This window comes from Lissotriton vulgaris, chromosome 2_1 (genome assembly GCF_964263255.1).
Source record: "Lissotriton vulgaris chromosome 2_1, aLisVul1.2, whole genome shotgun sequence".
Lineage (NCBI taxonomy): Eukaryota > Metazoa > Chordata > Amphibia > Caudata > Salamandridae > Lissotriton > Lissotriton vulgaris.
Genome location: NC_141687.1, coordinates 327,747,298 through 327,769,987, shown reverse-complemented (window position 1 = coordinate 327,769,987; position 22,690 = coordinate 327,747,298). Strand labels below are relative to the sequence as shown.

Below are 22,690 nucleotides of genomic sequence, written 5' to 3'. Positions count from 1 at the left end.
GGAGAAAGGATACAGCAAACTGAGTAGAGGCACTGTGCTCATCATTACAGACCGGAAGCAAACAGGGTGAGCAATTCAAAACAAATTAGGCCAAACCACGATAGGCTCCAAGGGTCCAACAACTTCTAATTCTTTGGACATATAGGTTACAACATAACCGATATTAGTGGTGAACTGCTACTGAAAGGGCTAACCAACTACCTTTCTCCACTTCCACCAAACTCTCAGTTTGGAAAACGTTGTCAAAAAGTATTTCTAGAAGAAACACTAAGTGAAAATGTTGTACAGGAGAAAGGTCCCAATGTGAAACGGCTGAAAAAATAGAATGTAAATCAAAAACCAAAACGACCCAATCAAATCAATGTTGTATCACTACAATGTGGCCCATGGAATATATTTGAGATAGAATTTATCTAGTGGTGTAACTATACCATGAGGATTTGTGCTTCAATTGAAGTCAACACAATGAAAAGAAGAAATGCGAAAATATGGCAACTCGAAATAGAGGAAATGTCAAAGTTCATCTACCTCGCGTCTACAGCCATGAAGTCAAAATTCTGAAATGGATGAACCAGGTCGAAGGAGGGTTTGAATGCACCCTAAGGTTCATCTGGCTAAAATGATGTCATAGTATACTGTGGGGGCTTCATTTTGAACTGACATTTGATTAATTTCCCTGCGGTGAATTTAGATTTTAGGAAACCACCTGCAACCATAACTAAGATGTAGAACACCTCCCTGTGCAATTACATTTGGTGACAGGAAACATTGATGTACAACATTTGATTAAAAAAAGGTATTTACAATATCCCTCTCCTCATGAGAGGTGATGCAAGGATTAAGAAGAAAGTACCTAATACAGGCAGTAAAATAGGAAAGAAAAAAAACAAAACACTGCACATATTTACAGGAAACTTCTTTAAAGACATTATTTCTTTTTTTTTACAAATGGATGTCAAACGTCAATAGTCTATTTTTAAAACCTCTTTACATATTTATTCTGCAATACTCTGTCACTAATTACATTCTCTTAACACCGGGCCTGTACAGACGTTATCAACTTCGTTTTTTCACGTGCTTCCTTGTCAAGACAAAGGCTGGCTCGTTTCTTATGTGCATATCTGCCTTCCTTGTCTCGGTCTTTAATTCGGTCTTGGAAGTCTTTGTGGACACATGCTAAAGGGAGGATCTCCTTCGCTTGAGCATTTCTTTCGAGATCACTGCTCACACAAGAATTGTTGTACGCTTTTATTTTAGTCATCACTGTCTGAAAGTGTCTCATACTGTGCCGAAAGGAGGGGGGCCGGCTCTCGCTCCCAGATTCGATTCTGCTGGTGGGTTGCTGCTTGACTCATGGTTGGTGGGGCGCAGACAATGGAGGTTGGAGGAGTGCTGCTTAACATCCGCATCGTCAATGGATTGTAGGGGAACTGGGTGGAGCCTGGAATGGAAGAGTAACAGCATTTCCCATCAGGACAGGAAGTAACACTACTGGTTATCACAAAAAAAAAGAAAAAAACAACTGAGGACTTAATTTCCCATTAACCATCAGCACAGGAAATGATAACACAGCACCCTGCACTCCTCCCCTCTCTCAGGACTTAGTTAACGGCAGCTGCAACACGGAAACCCAACGGATGTGTGCAGTGCCAGCAACCCTGGTCTGATAACTGTCCAGTGATACCCCACAGCCCTCCTTAGGTAGCTCGACCCCACATGCTATTCCCTCGACTGCTGCAGTCTCTCACACCAAAGTAGGAGCTTTCACCTGCAACCCTACCGGTTTTCCAGCAGCCACCACCCCACACCCCCATCCACACAAATACTAACGACATCAAAACCCCCATCCCAACACACAAGTCATACAAGTACCAACCCAACCCCAGAGAACTGATCGCTAACCAACTTACCACTAATGAAGACATCCAACTGACCGAATAGACAATGCTCACCAGAAGCGACACAGCAGCAATCATAAAGGCCATCCACTCAGAATCCCCAATCGCCGAATTCCCTGACCACATCTACAACCTGGGACCATCACCAATCAGCACCACCCTCACCCACATCATCAAGTAGTCAATCATGTCTGCCACTTTCCCAGATGAATGGAAACTTGCAGAAATTAACAACCTCCTCAAGAAGCCCACAGCTGACCCAAATTAACTGAGCAATTGTCGACCCATCTCCCTGCTCCCCTATTCAGTCAAAGTGATTGAGAAGACCATCAACAAGCAACTCACAACCAAACTCAAACTTCACCATTTTCTAGACAACACTCAATCAGGATTCAGAAAGAAACAGCATTCATCACAGCCTCAGTCGACATCAGAATCATTCTGGACCTAGGAGAAACAGCAGCCCTCATCCTACTCTACCTCTCCACACCCTTCGACACATCAACACTGTCACCCACAACACCGTTATCAGAAGACTCCACGAGATTGGCATACAAGGATCCACTCTCAAATGGATCTGTTTCATCCTCACGGGAAGAACCCAAAGGGTCAAGCTGCCACCCTTCACATCAGAAACTTAAAAACTAGTATGTGGAGTCCAACAGGGACCGTTTCTCAGCCCCACTCTTTTCAACATATACATGACACAATTTGTCAACGGCATCAGCGTCATCTCATATGTTGATGAAAACCAACTCATCCTCTCCCTGATGAACAATACACCCACCACCAAAACCAACTTCTCCAGCTGCATGACCATGGTAGCAGACTGGATTTTAGATTAGAATACTTGTAAAGCGCATGGCCGCCTCGCCAAAGAGGTGTCCCAGCCCTGAAGCAAGATGAGGAGGGGTACAGCCGTGGGATTAGAGTTGAGAAAAGAGCCATGTCTTCACAAGTCGTCTGTAGATTTGATGGTCAGAAATGCTACCGATGTGTAGGGGAAGGGAGTTCCACAAGGTAGGAGCAAGTCGCCTGAAAGACGGCCACCAGATCTGGCTCTTCGGATACATGGAATGTGTGCGAAGATAAGATTAGCTGAACATAGTGCATGCGGTGGGGAGTAGAGGGTGCACATGTCACTCAGAATATCTAGGCCGATACCGGTCATGATCTTGTGCAAGGTGCAGTGCGCCTTACAGTGTGCTCTATGTGCAAGGGGTAGCCAATGCAGACGGAAGAGAAGATTTGAGACATGGCTGTATTTAGGGAGAAAAAAGATGGCACGTGCTGCAAAGTTTTGAACCCGCTGCAACCGGTTCACGCCAGTCTTATTAGAGCCAAGGAGAAGCACGTTACAGTAATCTAATCGGGCTAATATGGATGCTTGGATAATGAGCTGCCGATTTTGGGTGTTAAATAGACAGAGTATCGGTTTAAGGCCACGTAGCAGCCCAAAGCATTTCCCCGCCACTGATTTGGCGTGCGTCTCAAAGGTAAGATCTTTGTCGAGCATAATGCCCAGGTTTCTCACTGCAGGTTTAGGGGCCGGAGGGACTCCAAGGCTGGAGGCCACCATTCATTATTCCAGAGATGGAAGTCTTTGCCAATCAGAAGGATCTAAGATTTCGCAGAGTTCGGCTGCAAGAAGTTAGCAGTCATCCATTCTGCAATGGCCACAATGTCCTCTCTAAATTTCGCTCTGTCCTGGCTGGGATTGTTAGACAAGGTGATCACCAATTGGGTGTTGTCAGCATACGACACCACGAAGATTCCCCTTGCTTTGGCCAGTGGGCTCATGTATATATATATATATTAAAGAGCGTAGGGCTCAGCGCCGAGCCCTGAGGGACCCCACAGCATAGTGGATGGATGCGGGAGGCAAAGGGAGGGGCTTTCACTTGAATGGTCCGATCGGCCAGGAAGGAGGAGGACCACGACAGAGCTGTATTACTAATCCCCATCTCCTCCTGACGGTGGAGCAAGATTTCGCGGGAGACCGTATCAAATGCCGCACTCCGTTCAGCAGGACCAAATCTGAGGTCCTGCCTGCATCCGCTACAGATTTTAGTTGTTCTATCACTGTCAGCAATGCAGACTCGGTGCTATAACGTGGTCAAAAACCATTTTGAGAGTTATCAAGTATCTGATTAACTTTGGATAAAAAAGGGAGCAGTGATATTGGACGATAATTTTCTGTCTTTGAGGTGTTCAATGAAGGTTTTTTAAGTAGAGGAACCACTTTTGCATGTTTCCAGGATTTTGGGATCACCGCCGAGGCGAGGGATAAATTCAGTAGATCAAGACACTTTGGTCGCAGATCTTGTTGAACTTTCCTAAAGGCTTCCGGTCAAAGGGGGTCATCTGGAGATCCCAATTTAATTTTAATCACTAATCCCTCTAGGTCTTTGAGGAGGATGTTGGGTATAGATGTGAATGAGATGGTCTCAGAGTAGATGTGCATATTCCTCTCATTGGATGCGATCTAACCGCCTGAAGCTCAACTCCAAGCAAGAAGTAGTACTGGTCTAAGGCAACAGGACTTCCCAATGGGAATCCACCAGGTTGCCGCCAGAGCTAGGACCAAAACCCACATGCACAGACCACTCAAGAAAGACAACAAGTTCAACATGATGGTTCAAGTTAACACAGTGTGCAACTCTTGCTTCCACATCTCTGCATGCTGCGAAAGATCTTGAAATGGCTGCCTCAGAACACTAGACAACACAGTTACGCAGGCACTTATCACCAGTAGGCTGAACTACAGCAACATTCTACTCTGGAATCTCCAAACTCCTAAACAGAATACAGACTATCTAGTACATTGCCGCAAGACACAGCTTTCACGCCACACCCACCGAACCTTCCCTGGCTCTCCATTCACAATCGCAGCCAATTCAAACTTCTCTCAGAAAAAGCTCTACACAACACAGGACCAAAATGCATTAACAGGTGCATTCACATACACTTCCACCAACTCACCAGAGAACTACGCTCTGCCTCACACTCACTTGCACACACTCCCAGCATCTGCAAAAGCGAAACTGGAGGTCGCTCATTCTTCTACATCGCACCCAAGACACCTCCCTCAACACATCAGAGCCTCCTCTTTACTTCTTGAACTCCACAAGAAAGATAAGACCTGGTTCTTCATGTAACATAAAAAGAAAACAAAGGACAGGCACCTGATCAGTTCCGACATCTCTCCGAGGATCACAAGAATAGAATTCTCTTGTTTTATTTTTTATTTTAAAGGTTGTTTCTTTTGGAACAATAGTAAGTCTGAGAATTGTTCTGAAATAATTCCTTGTGTAAAAAAAGTATACATTATATAGAGACATAATACCACTAGGTGGACAAACATGAGAACTAGCCTCTAACTGTTTCTCATATACTCCTTAAATGTGTATTCACACATTGAATGTTTTCATCTGTTACAAATACTCTTTTCCAATTATAAATGGCCCAGCAATCGAGCTAAAAGTGCTGCCTAGATTTGAAATAGTGATTAAAGGTATAAAGAACAAAATTAAGCACAGCATCTTCTATGTTATTGACTAAACTAGAATAACAGGTGCTAGAGAGATTTTGGTTTCCTCCGGCCTTAATATTGATGGCGTTTTTGAGCAGTATCCTTTGGTTATCACTGCTGTTTTAAATTGGAGTATGTCACTGGGAAAGGACAGGCCTACTCACCTGTAGAGGAGGGCCTGTCTTCCCAGGCCCATACTGGAGTCGTCTGCCTTTGGTAATCCCCCTCAGAATGCACAGATGACACTGATGAGGGCCGCTCCGCCCCCACGTATCCCTGAGCACCGGGAAGGGGGGATTTCGACTTTCTACTGCTGGATTTAATTAAGAGCTTCTGCTTGCCTCCTCCACCTGGAAGAAACGCGAATAGAAAAAACGGGTGGGGGAAAATGATCAGGACAATGACTCCAAGACTTTGATCCGCGCCACTTCGCATTCCCACATTTTGGGGAGTTTTATTTTAGGTCCAGCAAGACTAGCACAGTCCCATTTCAGGGCCCACAAGGGCAAAAAAACTAGGATTTTTTTCTCGTTTCCTTCTGTACCTTTATTTTCCCTTCACCTTTTGAATAACACTGAACAATTGCTGGAGAAGATCTCTATGGCTAAAACCCCAATGGAAGGATGGACAGCAGGAGAGGTTTAATGAACAGAAAGCGCCTGGCCGTGGAGGACAATCATGCAAAGCTGAATCAAAGATACCAAAATAATTGAATATGGCAGATTTATATTTTTCTGCCATTGATAAAATATGTTACTTGCCATGCGAAAACATATTTTCCACTAATCACATAACTAACGCGTTTGAAAATGTACAACAATTTTAGGACAATCTGAATGAGATTATTCTATCATTCATCCTTTCTGCCCTTTTTCTTAAGTTTGCACTGCTTATAAAACAATAAATAATAGATGCCACATGTTTGAAGGCATCACACCAAGAAAACAACCATGCCCATTTACAGGGTTCAGAATATGCAACAAGCAAGTATGACAAGCGCAAGAGAATGTCAAATGACTGTTGTAGTTGTATAGCGCAAACCTAGCTGAAAAGCAGAACAGCGCTGTACAGGGTGAAAGAAAGAGACAGTCAATGAATGAGAGAAAGGTAACAAACACAGTTTACACTTTTCGTGCTGACAATTCACAATTTCAGCTTCTAGTGAAACTCAAGATTGTTATCCAGTCTTTCATCCTTCAGGCAGATAGCATTAGTACAGTTGAGGTGGATAACAGTGCCATCCTTTATTACTGTACTTGAACACTCAATAGAGTAAGTGTTATTAAAATCAAGTTCTAGCAAACCAATAGGTGTAGCTTAGTGTGCAAAAGTAATCAAATAGCCTACTTGTGTTGGGGTAATACATTCCTACCCCTTTTTTGACACTGCTTGTGTATGAGTGTATTTGGAATATTCCAAGTAACCAAAATATAATCCCGACAAAAAAAATTAAGAAAAGCTTCCTGTAGTGACAAGACAAAAATGGATTATGTGTAGATTGAATGTGCAACAAAGAATATGATGTGTGATGATAATGTGTACTTTTGAGATATAAAGAGACGCTCATATATTGTAATGCAAGCATTATATAGGAGGAGGGATGATACACCGAATAGCATATACCATGTGGTGAGAGAGTGCAGCCAAAGCCCACTATGTTTACTTTAAAGAACTAGTAACATTGGGGCTCGAAGCAAAGCAAAAATCACTGCTTAAGATTGCATGAAACCACTGCATCGCTTTCGTTTTACCAAGAGCTAAAAATAAGCAGTAATCTCATTTCCATTCATTATTAAATAGTTACAAGTCTACATTTTTCTAAACTTGCTTTTAATAATACATGTAAACAGCTGATTAATAAGAAAAATCTGCACTCCTCAAGTCAGCATTGTGAAGTTTAGAAAAATGCAGCAGTGCATTTGCTAATAAAGAAATGTTGTGGGAAGGAAAACAAACTTAACCAAAAAAAGAAGCAGAATCTTGTTTCTTCCAAGTTTGAGGAACTATCAGCTTTTTAGAGTTCAAGTCAGCAGCACACGCTGTCAAATACATAGACATTAAGCAAGACTCTGGGCCATACCCTTTAGAAATCTGCTTTTACCTTAGCATAATACTTCTATCTAACTGCAGAGTCCTCCCCTTGTGAATTGTCCTAGCAATTTCGTTGTACGGCTCAGATTTGTCCTGCCCTTTGGTTATGGTATCTGCGCCACCTCCCCATGCAGACGTCAGTTTCATTCTGATCTATGTGTGAGCTTATCAGAATATGAGGATGTAGATCATTAGACTGGAATTTATATTGATGGACTAAATGCATACATTTCACAGAAAGGGGAGACTGGTGTGTTGGAGAAGACTATGTGGTTGGATAGAGTCTCTATCAGAAACAAGCATTTGCAATGCAATAGGTCTCGCATCAGGAAAGTTTGAGCTATTGATATTGTAAATGACTAATATTTTATTTATGTGTTGGTTTTGAAAATAGCGAAATTAATAGCTTTCTCATTCACAATGCCAATAGTTTTAACTTTCGCAAATGTGACACCTATAGCATTTCTTATGCAATATGTGTTGTATTTACGTGACTTAAATGTATTGATATTACAAATAACAATGTCTTCATTTTTTTAATAATTAATACTTAAATAAAAGTTATTGTGATTTATAATGGCAATAGCTTTAACTCTTGTAAAAAAAGTTTGTGAATATTATGTTCAGTGTATTTTATTGTGATGAAAATCCAAGAACAGAAGTGAAATATTAACATCTTTTTGTGACATTTGTAATAAATTTTGAAACATTGAGAGAACATATTTGAACTAGTTGTTGTTGAATGGTTGCACAGATTGATGTTGTGGTGGCGACGAGTGATGCTGTGGCATTCAGTGATGCTGTGGTAGCGCATAGTGATGTGGTGCCCCGGAGTGATTCTGTGGTGGTGCTGAGTGATTCTGTGGTGGTGCTGAGTGATTCTGTGGTGGTGCTGAGTGATTCTGTGGTGGTGCTGAGTGATTCTGTGGTGGTGCTGAGTGGTTCTGTGGTGGTACTGAGTGGTTCTGTGGTGGTGCTGAGTGGTTCTGTGGTGGTGCTGAGTGGTTCTGTGGTGGTGCTGAGTGGTTCTGTGGTGGTGCTGAGTGGTTCTGTGGTGGTGCTGAGTGGTTCTGTGGTGGTGCTGAGTGATGCTGTGGTGGTGCTGAGTGATGCTGTGGTGATGCGATAGATAGAGTGAGGGAGGGCGATGGATAGAGGGAGGGCGATGGATAGAGGGAGGGCAATGGATAGATAGAAGGAGGGCGATGGATAGAGGGAGGGCGATGGATAGATAGAGGGAGGGCGATGGATAGATAGAGGGAGGGCGATGGATAGATAGAGGGAGGGCGATGGATAGATAGAGGGAGGGCGATGGATAGATAGAGGGAGGGCGATGGATAGATAGAGGGAGGGCGATGGATAGATAGAGGGAGGGCGATGGATAGATAGAGGGAGGGCGATGGATAGATAGAGGAGGGCGATGGATAGATAGAGGGTGGGCGATGGATAGATAGAGGGCATAGGGTACTGCCGCTAGAGTACCCTATTCCTGCTACAAGCAGCACACAGCATTGATGACACATGAGCTGTCCTGCAAAAAGTGTACATTTGTGGTCCCTGAGCACCCTTCAAACTAAGCTGCAGTCACTGTGAGAGTACCTGCTGCAAAGTAATGTGGGGGCCAGTGCAGGGGCTCGTATATGAGGTCTCAACTCCACATTGCAGTCATCCAATTGTATGATCTTCGGCCTAACAGCCTGTGCCCTACCAGCATCTTTGGGACAGATTATAGCACTCACTTTATTTGCTCATGTACAAAGGTCAAGTTTTGAGTAAGATGCTCAGATCGGTCAGGAGATTATTTACAATCCTGCCGATAGTGCAGCCAACAGCACCCCTAATTAGTTGCATATATACACACTTTATATATTTTCCCAAGCCCTGGGCTGAGCGCTGCTGGGTTACAACACAATGTCTTCCTACAAAGTCCCAGGCCGAAGCCCCTAGCAACTAATCAGGGCCTTGGAAGAGGAACATAGGCTGTTGGCCTTTAGGATATAAATTGTCAGTATTAGCTATTTGAAGCTCCCTGTCTGCATCTATTTTATTAAATAGAGGTCGCGCTTCAACTAAAAAAAGCCTTGAGTCTTCCATAGATAGCGATGTTATGACGCCACGTCTTATACTTTTTATTGTGTGTTAAATCACTTTCGTAACACACTAGCAATAATGCACGGAGATAACCAGGCCGGACAGTGTGTGCTGGAGGCACACAGCCATTGATAAACCTACTCATCGAGACATCCACCTTCTTTTCAACCATTCCAATGTTAGCTTTTACGTGCCGGTTTTTTATCTGCCCATCTTCCCCCATGCGCAGCATTCACTGAAAAAATACAAAATGCTCACTCCTCTTGTTTACGTCTGCACAGTAAATTGTGAGCCATCCTCATAGCTGCCAAGGTTCCAGATTGCTATGTGTGACATTTTCAGAATTTTTGTGTAATTATGAGTGACATTTCAATAATTATGAGTGACACTGTCTTGCGAGCAAAAATCTAGCAATTTAGACGAGGGAATCATAAATATTAGAACTTAGACCCAATTGAGCAAGGGAAATTATGAAAATGTTACACATAGCAATCAAAAACCTTGGCAGCTATGTACATCTAGAAAGCAGGTCACATGGCTCCGCTAAGAATTAACACCAAAAGGAGCAAAGACCTGCGTTTAGGCTGTAGAACCATTGGAGCGAAGCTGTGCAATCAGTCCCACTGGCAAGACAACAGTTTAGTAGAGAACACAGCTCTTTACTGGAACATGCCCCACCAATGTAGAAGGGGTATTGATTGGTGCACATGAGGCATTCAGAGGTGTGGTGGACCTGAGCATCACAAGAGCCTGTCCTGATGTCCTGGCATAAATATCTCTAGTGTCACTCAGTGTGTCTGTGTGATCCTGCGAGTGACAAGTAACACACCAAGCATAAATACACCAGATGACACTTCTGGCAAAATTTGAAATGTGTTTTCTGTCCATGGGCAAGAAGCGAAAACATTGAAACGGCACAAAAGCAGCATTGTCTTAAGTCGGGTATTGTGTATGCCCTGTAATGCTGCTTGAAGCCTGGAGAACAGCAAGTGTCAAAAGTCCCCTGAATCCAACACCTCGCCTTCAGATTCAGGCACACACAGGTAAGTGCAAATGTAGTCTGTCTCGAGTGACAGTCAGTACGCACGCTGAAGAGTCTGTGAACTGATGGACTAAGGCTGTTTAGAGAGAGCCCAAATAATAAAAATAAATAAACCAGGCGAGGAGCTTCACTAAACTCCATGCCGCTCTCCCACACGCGACCTGGGCCTAGACCATAAAGCTGACTCAGGTCTGATGCCAGAAATTAATAAATCAGATGACTCCGGCCCCAACAGTCTGCACTTCTGTGATACCATGCTGTTGAAGCCTCAGGAGAGCCTGTTACACACATTGCGGTTACAGTCAAGCAGGCTGATTATTTATTTATAAAGTTTTATATATATTTCAAAAATTATTTTTAAAATGTCACAGCAGTATAATTAAGTGAGTGGCCCTGGGGTCCGGTGCGCTGCTTACTACTACTGCGAGTTTAGTTAACACTTACTTGCACAATTGACTAAACTAAGAGAACAGCGCGTACTGGGTATTAAACATAAACTGTAAATGTCATTTTAAAAACACACTCACTTACAGCATACATGCTTTACTGGTTCACCCTTCAGCGGAGCTTCTCTTCCTGCTGCAGAGTACTTGTTAAACTAGTCCTACCAATGTAAATCTTTTACCCAAGTAGTATTAATTCGAGTCAAAATAGCAAAATAATACTGCCCCACAATGTGCAGTATTATGCCACGTAATTTGCGTTTCATGCAGCACAATCTAGTAAACTTTACTTCATAATGTGGCCCTCCATTGCTGCTTATTGGCCTAGAGTTGCTCTCTCTGCCTATAATTTTCCACTGAGCAAAAGCAGTCCGTAGACAACTACATAAAAGCCCAGGTTAAATGCATTTACTCAAAACACGCAAAGCTAAAATAAGATCCAAACGCTCGATCAACCTTAAGCAAAATTAAAGCACTGCCCACTTCTATTCCTGTCGAGCGACGTTATGCCACAGATAAAGTATGTTTTCTTGCAGTGCTGTGCAGCAGAGCACACACAAGCTCCACCGATGCCGGCAAACATATTACTGACTGGCTCGTGCCCTAATTAAAGCGCGGCTGCATCATGAACAATAAATACGCCGTAAGGGACTTCATCATGTAGTGTACAGTGTGAGTTTGGCAACACAGTGCTACTACACAGTGCTACTAAAGTGGCAGGCAGGTTGCATGGCCAAGTAACTTACTGTCTCAGTTGTGCACTAGTTTGGCAGCATGCACCCGGGGATAGTGACTCCTCCACTGGTGATTGAGCAAGTTCTGTCCGTAGGTGAGCCGCACCACAGTCGCACTCTGCCGCGCCTGAGGCCTGAGCCTCTCAGGCACCATGCTGATGCTGTCGATGAGACAGTATAGCCCAGAGCTGACTTTCGCCGGCTGGTCCGCCGACTGCTGCAGCCAGCCTCAGGTGCGGGCACAGGCAATCGATTTGCGGCCCCTCTCGGCCGCGGCTGGCGGCCTGCCATCAGTAGCTGCTTCCCAGAGAGACAGGAGATTGGGAACGCGCGCGCGGCCGGCTCCGATCGCTTTTCTGAGCGTGCGCGTGACATCTCCTGTCTCCTGGGAAGCATAGCCGGTGACTATAGTATCGCGCCTGCGCGATGGCATATGGCTTCGCCATATGCATCGCAGGCGTGTCAGTGGGCAGTAACAGAAGTTACAGCCTAGAATTTTCACAAATCTTGCTTTCCTGTTCAGACCATCTCCTCTAACAAGCAATTCTCAACAACGATGAGCACTTCTGGAGAAGGTTCAAAAACGCCTCTGATAAGTAGCAGTAGTACCAAGAGCTCCTCAGGAGCAGTGCAATGGATATTATTCAATTATTTTTTTTGTCCAGCAAATGTAATGAGATTTTCTACCAATACTTTAGTTTAAAGGCTTGAATTTGGCTCTACTGGCGAGTATTTTACATAGTTGAGTTATTCAATTGTATCCGTATCTAGATGATTGGTTAATTGCATCTTCTTTTTGAAGGTAGAGGAACATGTCAAAGATGTGTGTTGCCTCCTTCAGGATTTCAGTTTCCTCCTAAATCTCCAGAGATCCCATTTCCATCCAACACTGATGCTGCAGTTGATTGGCACCCACGTCTGCATGGATGTAGAAGAAGTGTTTCTATGTCGTGAGGGGAGGGACAGATTAGTTCCTCATTTGCCACATCTTTTGGAGATGTGTCAACCTTCAGCAAGGTTGTGGCACAGGAGTGAAGGGGAGATGGCTTTGGCCCTGGCTGTTCTCTCTTGCAGCTGACTCCACCTATACCTTTTGGTTCATCACCTTCTGGCTCATTGGAAGCCTCTCACAAAATTGCATTGGTTCCAGTAACCAGGCAAATAAGGGCGGATCTACAGTGGTGGCTCTCTCTGTCTAGCCTGAAGTGGCGGTAACCAATTCAATTAGCTCCCACCAGTCACCATTTGTACAGACGACAGCAAGAAGGAATGGGGTGGTGATTGGAACAACCAAAGCTCAGGGCAGATGGAGCTCGTATGAGTGTAATTTTTCTTCCAACTGGAGGGAGTTTGCGACAGCAAGGGAAACCCTAATACTTTTCCTCTGCATGATCAGGTGCCAACCAGTATGCATTCATACAGACAACCAAGTTGTGAGAGCCTACTTAAATAAGGTAATTCTCCTTGCACAGGGATGTTTTAGGGAAGTGTCAGATTCCATTCAACTCTCTAGCTGTCCTTCCAGAGAAAATGTTTTCTTTGTACCAATTTGTAAAGGGAGAAGGGTCAGTGAGATTAGGGCTCTACTATCTGTTTCACCTTTCATACACTTTTTTCCTGATAAGGTTGTCTATCGCCCCAAGTCCTACTTTTATGCCCAAAGTACCGACTACTGTTCCAGGGACATAGTTCTCCCAACTTTTTTCCCTGCTACCGCCTAAGCTGAGGAAGAGCAGCTTCACACTTTGGATCTACATAGAGTCTACTTAGAGAGGAATTCTCCTTTTCAGCAGGACTCCCTCCTATTTGTTACATTTGGGGTCCCCATGTAGGTTCTCGTCCTTATACAACAAATATCTCTAAATGGATTACGTCTGCCATTATCAAGAGCTATGGGTTGTTTAATGGTTTTATTCCTCTAGAGGTACAGTGTAGATCATCAAGAGACATATAGGCTTCATGGATGTTCTTCAAGGGGCCTCCCTTAGGGCAACTTCCTGTGTGGCTACATGGAGTTCTCTGCAGAATTTCCTATCACATTATCAAATTCAGTTGGGGCAAAGCTATTTGTACTTCGTTTGTTGATTATGTCCTGTATTCAATTTCATAGTCAGGAATGTGTTTTCTTCATTACTCTTATTTCAGTTCTACCCCCCATACAGTTTTATACCCCAACCTCACTACCAAGATTTTGTGATTCTTATTTCTATGGCTGTCTAGTGCTTAGATAGTTAACAGGATATGATGTGGTGGTGCCTCCCTTTTTCTAGCGGTGGCTGGTTCATAGCAGCCATGTTGAAAGAACTCATTTTTGTCAGCTAGGGAACAGATTCTGCAGGACGGAGATTTCATCTCTGCATGTGAGGACTGTATCGGGTAAGACCTAGACTTGGAGTAATGAAGATTAGCTGTAAGTAACCTGGTCAACTTTGCATTCAAGGGTTGAGTGTCAGCTCAGGGGGGTAGTTGGGTGGGGGGGGAGGGGAGTGGACATCAAGCAACAGACTTCTCCCTGTGTACACTATTTGTTTGGGATGGAGGCTGGGCTGCCAAGAGGACACCAACCACCTCAAAAGGAGGTCAAAAGCAAACAACTTTCAACCGTCTCCAATATGGAGGTGAAAATTGTACAGGCTCGCCCAGTCAGGGGCCACTAGAACAACTTGAAAAGGCATACAGAAGTCCCGAACCCTAGTTGAGATGGAAGTTGTCTCTGAGGGAGTACTGCCTTGGGATCGCCCCCTCTCCCAGATGTCCTCCTCAAACCAGCAACAATGTATCCGTCACAACCGTTACCTCTGGGTGGGGTAGGCAGTGGGGTTTGCAGCAAGGCCTTTTGGGGTCGAGTAGCCACCACTGCAGGTCCTAACAGTAACTTTCAACATATAGATGGACTGTGATAGGTCTCCTTGGTGATGAGCCCACTGAAACGTCAGACTTTACTGCATGGCCTGCATCTGTCAGCTGGGTGGTCCACAAGGAGGATGCAAGAAGCCTAGAAGTCTCCGAGCTACTCCCACAGAGACCCAGTCCAAGATCCGGATCATAGCCTGAATATCCTGGATACGTGAGGCAGAGGGAAAGCTCGTAAAAGCATCGTGTCCAGGATGACTCCAATAAGTTGAGCCGTTTTGAAGGAGTCATGAGTGACTTCAGCACATGGACTGAAAATCCCAATGATATCAATAGGTTGGCTGTTGTGTGGAGGTGCTTTACGACTGCCTGAGGCAAGCCTGCTTTTAGTAGCTAGCCATTGTGGTATAGGCGGACTGTATTCCCAACCTCTGCAGATGAGCTGCAACCCCCACCAACCCTTTGTGAACACCCGAGGTCCACTGGAAAGGCCAAAGGGAAGCGTGTAGAACTGAAAGTGGTCTTGGTCGGAAATCGCAGCTAGCATTTATCGGACTGGAGGACAGGGATGTGGAAATGAGCATCTTGTAAATCCAAAGCCTAGAGTGCAACTGAGCCTTTGAACTCGACCGGACCTTCTTCGGCTTCCTCCAAAGTTCTGTGACAGCACATTAGGATTTGTGGTTGCAGGTGGCCTTCTTTGCATGACGCTGAGCCATGCCTTGAGCCAAGGCTATAGATAGATGAAGAGAGAGAGAGCGCGATATTGTGCGTTTGGTCACATACATTTGTTGGTTGCAAACCTCACAAGGTTTAAACCCTGTTGTTTTTGGAGGGGACAAAAATTATTGTCAGCCAGACAGGATTCAGAGGAGCTCCAGATCCACTCGAGGGTGCAGAAAGAAACAAACTGATGTCAGTACACAGAGGTGGCACAGATACAGTGGCCATAACATTACATCCGGAACGTATCCAAAGTGGAGCGGCACAACACCACCAATTTAAGCATGAGGAAATTGCTATAAAAATCCCCATATACAGTCTGGCACCTGGGGAAATTCACAAGGTGAGGAATCTAAAGTTACAACTCTCTATCGCAAACATGTAATTTTAGTTCTATAAATTGCAAATGATCTTTCCTCACAAACGAGCACACAAATAATAGGTTGGCAGATGCAAACAAAATGGAAATGTGGTATTCTACAGCCATCAAATGAATACAATTTAAATAGTGGTTATCAAAGAAAATAATTTGTTACTTACCTTCAATAATGATCTTTAAGGTGGATACTTTAGCTAACTGTAGATTTCTCAACTTTGCAATATCCCCAGGCACAAGTTTTGTTTCAAAAAGGGTTGTCACAGCTCTCCCTTGCCAGTAGGTGGAGCCACATGCAATGCAGATGTGACGTCACTGGAGCCATATTATCCCACCAAATGCCTTGGCTTCAGTTTCTGATCCATTTTTATCCAGCCCTTACAGACAGAGAAAAGGTGGACATCAGATCAAATGGGAGTGTTCAGTGCAGCAAACTAAGTTGGAACCTAATTAGTTCAGAATGGGAAGGCAGGTGGGATCAGCTGCACAAATTGATGTGTGAGGATCTAGAGGTATTCGAATTGCCAGCTGCCACATCATTTGATGCAACATCAGCTTCCCATGATCATTTCCTTTGAATTCTCAGTTGAAATTGTTTGATTTCCCTCCTTAAGTGTGTGCTTTAATTCTCACATCAAGGCGTTTCTCCACAAACGACTTACACCTGCAATGGGACAAGCTAGTGGCTTGGTGCAAGTCTAAATCAGTTGATCCTCTGTCTGCACCCTTGTCTGAAGTTCTTGTTCTCCTCAACTGGCAAAGCTTTGCTTTGGGCACAGTGAAAGGATATCAGCCATTTCTGCTTTTCTACGGTGGCTGGAACAACCTTCCCTGTCCCTTATAGGTTTACAGCATTTGATTCCTCCTACTCCCTTCATTATCATTATGCCTCAATAGTACTGGAAGAAAAAGCAACTTGCCTCCGGTAACAATATATCTGTAGCACAAGTTACTACTTGTGTAACGATATAACTGTAAGAGACATTAGTTAGTGATAGATTCCTTACCTTAGAATATCTCCAGGCGTCAGACTGGACCCGGAAATTTTTGATTAGCAATATCCCTGCGCGTCAGTAGGCGTCGTCTGCGGCTCCGCGTCCGTCGGCCTCGTTAGCGCCGGAATGACGTCGGAGTACTTAGACGCCGCCCATGCGCGCTGACGTCAGTTCCGATACACAGCTTTTCCGCGCCAGATACGCAGAGCCATGATAGAATCAACACTGCTGCCGTGAAACTAGGGCCCTGAAAGGGGATGACCTTAACCCTAGATATCGGTTCGCAGAACGGGGAGGATGGGTGGGTCGGTAAGGAATCTATCACTAACTAATGTCTCTTACAGATATATCGTTACACAAGTAGTAACTGAAAGAGACACGTTAGTGATAGATTCCTTACCTTAGAATAGATACCCCAGCAATACCAACCCCGGTGGTGGGTCTGCGAACCAATATCACACCAGAAAGTCCTGGAGGACGGAACGGCCAAGGAAGCCATCACTCCGGACTTGACTGTCCAGGCAGAAGTGTCTTGCGAACGTGTGCAGCGAGGCCCACGTAGCAGCCTGGCAAATGTTCTGTAAGGGGACTCCTCGGCCCAGGGCAGTTGTTGCTGTGGCACGAGTGGAATGAGCCCGCCTGCCTGAATACACAAGATGATCCACCGTGAAATGGTCCTCTTGTGTACCGCCTTTCCCTTCTTTGCGCCCACGTAACCAACAAAGAGTTGGCCATCCACCTGGAACTGGCGTGTGCGATCCAAGTAATAAGAGAGCGCACGTTTTGGGTCCAGATGGTGGTGCCTCTCTTCCTCTTTCGAGGGATGCGGAGGCAGAAAGAAGGTGGGCAAGGTGATGGACTGCCCGATGTGGAATGCCGTGACAACCTTGGGCAGAAAGGAAGGTTGTGTACGCAACACCACCTGGTCCGGATGAACAGAGAGGAAAGGTGGAGTAGAAGAAAGAGCCTGGAGCTTACTCACTCTCCTGGCAGAGGTGATGGCAACCAGGAAAGCAGTCTTCAGAGTAAGAAGACGGAGAGGACAGTTATGGAGCGGCTCAAAGGGAGCACACATTAGATAAGTGAGTACAAGATTCAAATCCCACTGGGGCATCACGAAGGGAACAGGAGGGAACATGTGTGTGATGCCCTTCAGAAATCTATTAACAATGGGGGACTTGAATAAGGAAGGCTGATCAGGTGGCCGTAAGAAGGCGGAAAGAGCAGAAAGGTACCCCTTAAGAGTGCCCAGAGCAGAGCCCTGCTGGGCAAGGGAAAGAAGGAAGAGTAGAACTTCAGAAAGGGGTGCAGAGAGAGGGTCCACAGCCGTTGCTGTGCACCATGCCACAAATCTGTTCCACCTGCAGGCGTATACCGACTTTGTGGAGGGACGCCTGACTGCCAGAATGATATCACAGACTTCGGGAGGCAAGTCAAATGGCCTAAACTGCCGCCGCTCAATCTCCAAGCTTGTAGGTGGAGACTGGACAGGTTCGGATGCAGGATCGTCCCCTGCTACTGCAACATAAGGTCCTCCCGAAGAGGCAGACGAATCGGGGGATCGACTGACATGCTGAGTAGCTCGGGATACCAGTATCTTCGTGCCCAGTTCCGAGCCACAAGGATAACCTGGGCCCGGTCGCGCCTGATCCTCTTCAGCACTCTGGGCAGAAGTGGTATAGGCGGAAAGGCGTACAATAGACCGCAACTCCACTCGCGATGAAAAGCGTCTCAGAGCGAGTGCCGCCTTGGAAATTCCAACGCGCAGAACTGATGACATTGCGCGTTCTCTTCCCTTGCGAATAGATCTAACCAAGGCTCTCCCCATTGCTGAAAGAGGCCTTGCGCCACGTCCGAGTTAAGACGCCATTCGTGATCCATCATGCACCGACGGTTGAGTTCGTCCGCCCTGGCATTCAGAGAGCCTGCCAGGTGTTGAACCACCAGGGTCACGCCCTGATGTTCCAGCCACTGCCACCAGAGGCGCAGAGCCTCCTGGCATAGGGTCCACTGTGAGAAGTTGGCCTGATATGTAGTGTTCACTATTCTAGTGATCACTGTGCATCATTCCAAACGACCCTTATGGTGATTGGTTGTAAGTCAACCGATAGACCAGCTATCCTAGTAGCATGGACAAGAGCAGTCTTCGGGCTAAACTCTAGAGGGCGTGTTAAGCCAGCTGTTATACCATCACATATACCCCTTGAACACCAAGTGAAAGGACACCACACAAGTGTTATGAAAATAAACAGTGTATTTATTTAGATCACAACAGCCCTGTACTCTTTATGAGCACACAACAAAACTCTTACGAAAATACTATAAGTTGCACAATTTACACAAATGCCCGAGGGGCACGGAAAACCATATACTATGGAAGTGGAATGCGAAATTACTAGCAGGTAAGTACTGGACTAATAGGCTTTGGAATCGCTAGGACTACGTTACTGAACCTTCTGATTACTAGTAGGAGGCCTAGGGGACTCGGGTGCAGAGTGTGCACTCTCACGTGGGATGCGGGACAAAGTCTATGGAGGCTAGTAAAAGCAAAGTTAGTGTTCTCGGGCGAACCCGATAAGGTAGGCTGAAAACGAGAGTGGATCTGGACCCTTGGACAGTGAGGCTATGCTGGGGAACCGAAATGCCCAAGTTACCTAGCCCAGGGGCTGCGGCTGCATAGGTCTGAAAAGATGTCGGGAATCCTCGTTGACGAACCAGGAGCCTGAAAGAAGGAGTTGCTGGCAGGCGACCAGTGAAGATTGTTAGGTGGATCCAAGCCTGGATCGAAGATGGAAGACAACTGTAAGCAGAGGGGACCAAGTCCTGAATCACTAGCCAGTGATCAGATGGGCACCAGGATGGCACCGGGTGGAGTCACCTCGACCAGGTGAGTGGGCGACGCTGGGCTCTGCAGTCTCACGGACCAGGAGGCGTTGTCGGCGACCAGGATGGAGGTGCGAGCTGTCCCACGATGGTGGATGCTGTCGACGTCGCTGGACCCAGGATTGGGGCAACAAGTCTTGGCAAATTCAAGCCCACGAGGTGGACCTAAAATGGCATCTGGAGTGGACCAGGAGGGTCCGGGGTGCTCCTCTTTTGGAAGGGAGCAAGGGCCAGTCTGGAGCAACCAGACTAGCAGTGGTGATGTCGTCGTCGGGAAGGCCACAAGCCAGCGGGCTAGTAGCCAGACAACGCGGTGAGCAGCCAAAAAGCAGAAGGGCCCCACGCAGATCTCGTGGATGCTGGGGGGCTGGACTTCGGTGCTGGAGCTGCTCAGGGTCGGGGCTTCTCGGACCCCAAAGCACTCACCAGAGGATCCCTCCGCGGTTGTGCTGGATAGAAGTCGTGCAGTTCTGATAATGGCCGGTCCCTCGAGGTCTCGTCGCACCTACGGTTCTCAGCTGAGCTGTAGAGGTAGGTAGAGGTCAGAGGTGCCAGGGAAGCCGGGTCTCGTCGTGCTGGTCGGTCGGATTCCGGAGAAAGGACGTGCAGCAAACCGCAGAGTTCTTAGATGGTGCCTGCGGATGCAGGGTGACTACTCCTTAGTCACAAGGGAGAAATCTTGAGAAGAGTCGAGAGTTCCTTTCGTGGAAAGTAGTTTCTTGATTCAAAGATGATCTAATTTGGAAGGGTCCCCGCTCCTGCCTTTATCCTAAAGAAAGGGGTGGGTACGCGACTAGGTCCTGCCCTAGCGGTGGGACCAGGAAGGGGGGTGGTTACACCCCTCTCCCATGCCGGACTTTCCCCAGCTCAGGGGCTGGTGTGCCCCTGGAACTGGTTCTAGCCGGCAGATGCGTAGTGAGCACCGGGGTGCCACTTGCAGTCACCTTCCTGTAAAGCCCTGCCTACCCAGGATACACAAAACCCTGTCTGGGATGGTGCTAGCACCGCCCCTGACAGGAAACCCTTTGTCCAAGCTCCCCTTGCTGGAAGGACTCCCAGCTGCAGGGGGTCAGACTTGTGTCTGTGGTGGCAGCATCCATTTTGTGATGCTGAGGCTTGAGTTAACTTTAACCGGGGTTCACAGTTACATAAATGTCGTGTCCCTCTAGAAGGGTGGAATGCTAACCCTGTCGCCAGAATTGGCGAGGGGTTAGTATTCCAATTCGTATGACACCTTACTCGACATGTTTTGATAAAGCGATACCAAAGATAGCATTTAACCACGAGGATTATAATGCACTTAAGAGTATATGGTACGCGTTATCATGGAACAGCTATTAGGACTTGGTTCCGCAAGCTGCAAACGGGCTCAGCTCATGCCAGAGCACCATCTCACACGATTCCAAGCACTCTGCCTTCAGGATTGTCAAGGCCTGCCATAGGAGTGACTGATAGGAATCTGTGTGTCCATTTTAGGGTTAGATATAGGTATACTATATCTAAAGCAAAGGGTGATTACACCACCTTGCCCCAGCTGTCGTGCAGCCAGTTGTGTCAGATTTAGATGGCCAGCCAGGGGTGGCATAATACATGCTTCAGCCCCTGGTAGGCCCTGGGTACACCTATGCCCTGAGCTACAGGGTCTGATAAGGTGGCCCAGTACCAATTGGAAATGTACCTAGGGTACATGGAATCCATTTTAGAGAGAGAGCAGTATGCCTGGGGTCCTGATTGGCAGGGTCCCAGGCCAACTAAGTCGGAAAACCAGCAAAACACCAGGCAAAAAAAGTTAGGGGTAACCATAGTCAGGTATCCACCTTCCTACATCCACGACCCCACCCCGCCTTGTTTGTTGCAGTACCACATGGCGGTGGTGTTGTCCGTGAACACCTGCACTACACTCCCCCGGACAGAGGGGAGGAATGCCTTCAGTGCTAGACGAATCGCCCGCAGCTCCAAAAGGTTGATATGGAGCCGGGACTCCGCCGGAGACCAGAGGCCTCTGATCTCCGCCTCTCCCATGTGGCCTCCCCAGCCCTGGAGGGACGCGTCCGTCACAACCACGTGCTGTGGGGGAGGGAGAGGGATCTGCCACTGACACAGTCGCGGTCCATGAGCCACCACTGCAGTTGTCTCGTAGTGCCCTCCGAGATCAAGACATGATCGGACAGGTTGCCCTGATGCTGGGCCCACTGAAACTTCAGGTCCCACTGCAGAGCCCCCATCCGTCACCTGGCGTGATGCACCAGAAGGACGCAGGAGGCCATCAGCCCCAGAAGCCGCAGCGTCAACCTGACCGAGACTCGGGATAACGGCTGGAAGATGGGAATCAGAGCCTGTATATCTTGAACCCGCTGTTCGGGAGGGTAAACCCGAAACTGCGCCGAGTCGAGAACTGCTCCGATGAAGAGGAGCTTCTGAGAGGGACACAGGTGAGACTTCGGCACATTGTTGGAGAACCCCAGCAAATGCAGGAGGTCGGCCGTAGTCTGGAGGTGGCTGACGACTGTCTGGGGCGAGCCCGCCTTCAACAACCAGTCGTCTAGGTAGGGGAAGACTGACACCCCTAACCAGCGCAGATGAGCTGCGACCACCGCCATCACCTTTGTGAACACCCGTGGGGCGCTGGTAAGGCCGAGGGGGAGCACGGTAAACTGAAAGTGCTCTTGGCCTACCGTGAACCGCAGGTAACGCCGGGGGGCCGGCAGGACGGGGATGTGGAAATAAGCGTCCTGCAAGTCCAACGCTACCATCCAGTCTTCCGGGTCCAGGGCAGCCAGGACCTGAGCCAAAGTCAGCATCTTGAACTTCTCCTTCCGGAGGAAGCCACTGATGTTCCGTAGGTCCGAGATAGGGCGTAGGCCCCCTTTGCCCTTCTTGGGTACCAGAAAGTAGTGGGAGTAACATCCACACCCTACTTCTGGCCCAGGAACGCACTCGATGGCCCCCTTGGCCAAGAGGGCCGTGACTTCCTCTTGTAGAAGTTGCAAGTGATCCCCCGACACGCGGTGGCATTGCGGGAGGGGTCG

The 22,690-nt window shown here is 46.8% G+C and overlaps 1 protein-coding gene across 20 annotated transcripts in view; it reads right to left on the bottom strand.

Annotated features, from left to right (window-relative positions):
- Positions 1–903: 903 nt before the first annotated feature.
- Positions 904–22,690, bottom strand: part of NCOR1 (nuclear receptor corepressor 1) — a 1,907,529-nt gene continuing 1,885,742 nt past the window's right edge. For 12 of the 20 annotated variants that reach the window (XM_086955042.1, XM_086955041.1, XM_086955040.1 and 9 more), the window contains 2 exons: positions 5,595–5,780; positions 904–1,441 (listed from right to left, as the gene is read on the bottom strand). In XM_086955042.1, coding sequence (XP_086811168.1) covers positions 1,254–1,441; positions 5,595–5,780 — 374 coding nt within the window. In that variant the 3' untranslated portion in view covers positions 904–1,253. The remainder of the gene's footprint in view (positions 1,442–5,594; positions 5,781–22,690) is intronic. The other 8 variants (XM_086955051.1, XM_086955055.1, XM_086955056.1 and 5 more) reach the window with 1 other exon arrangement.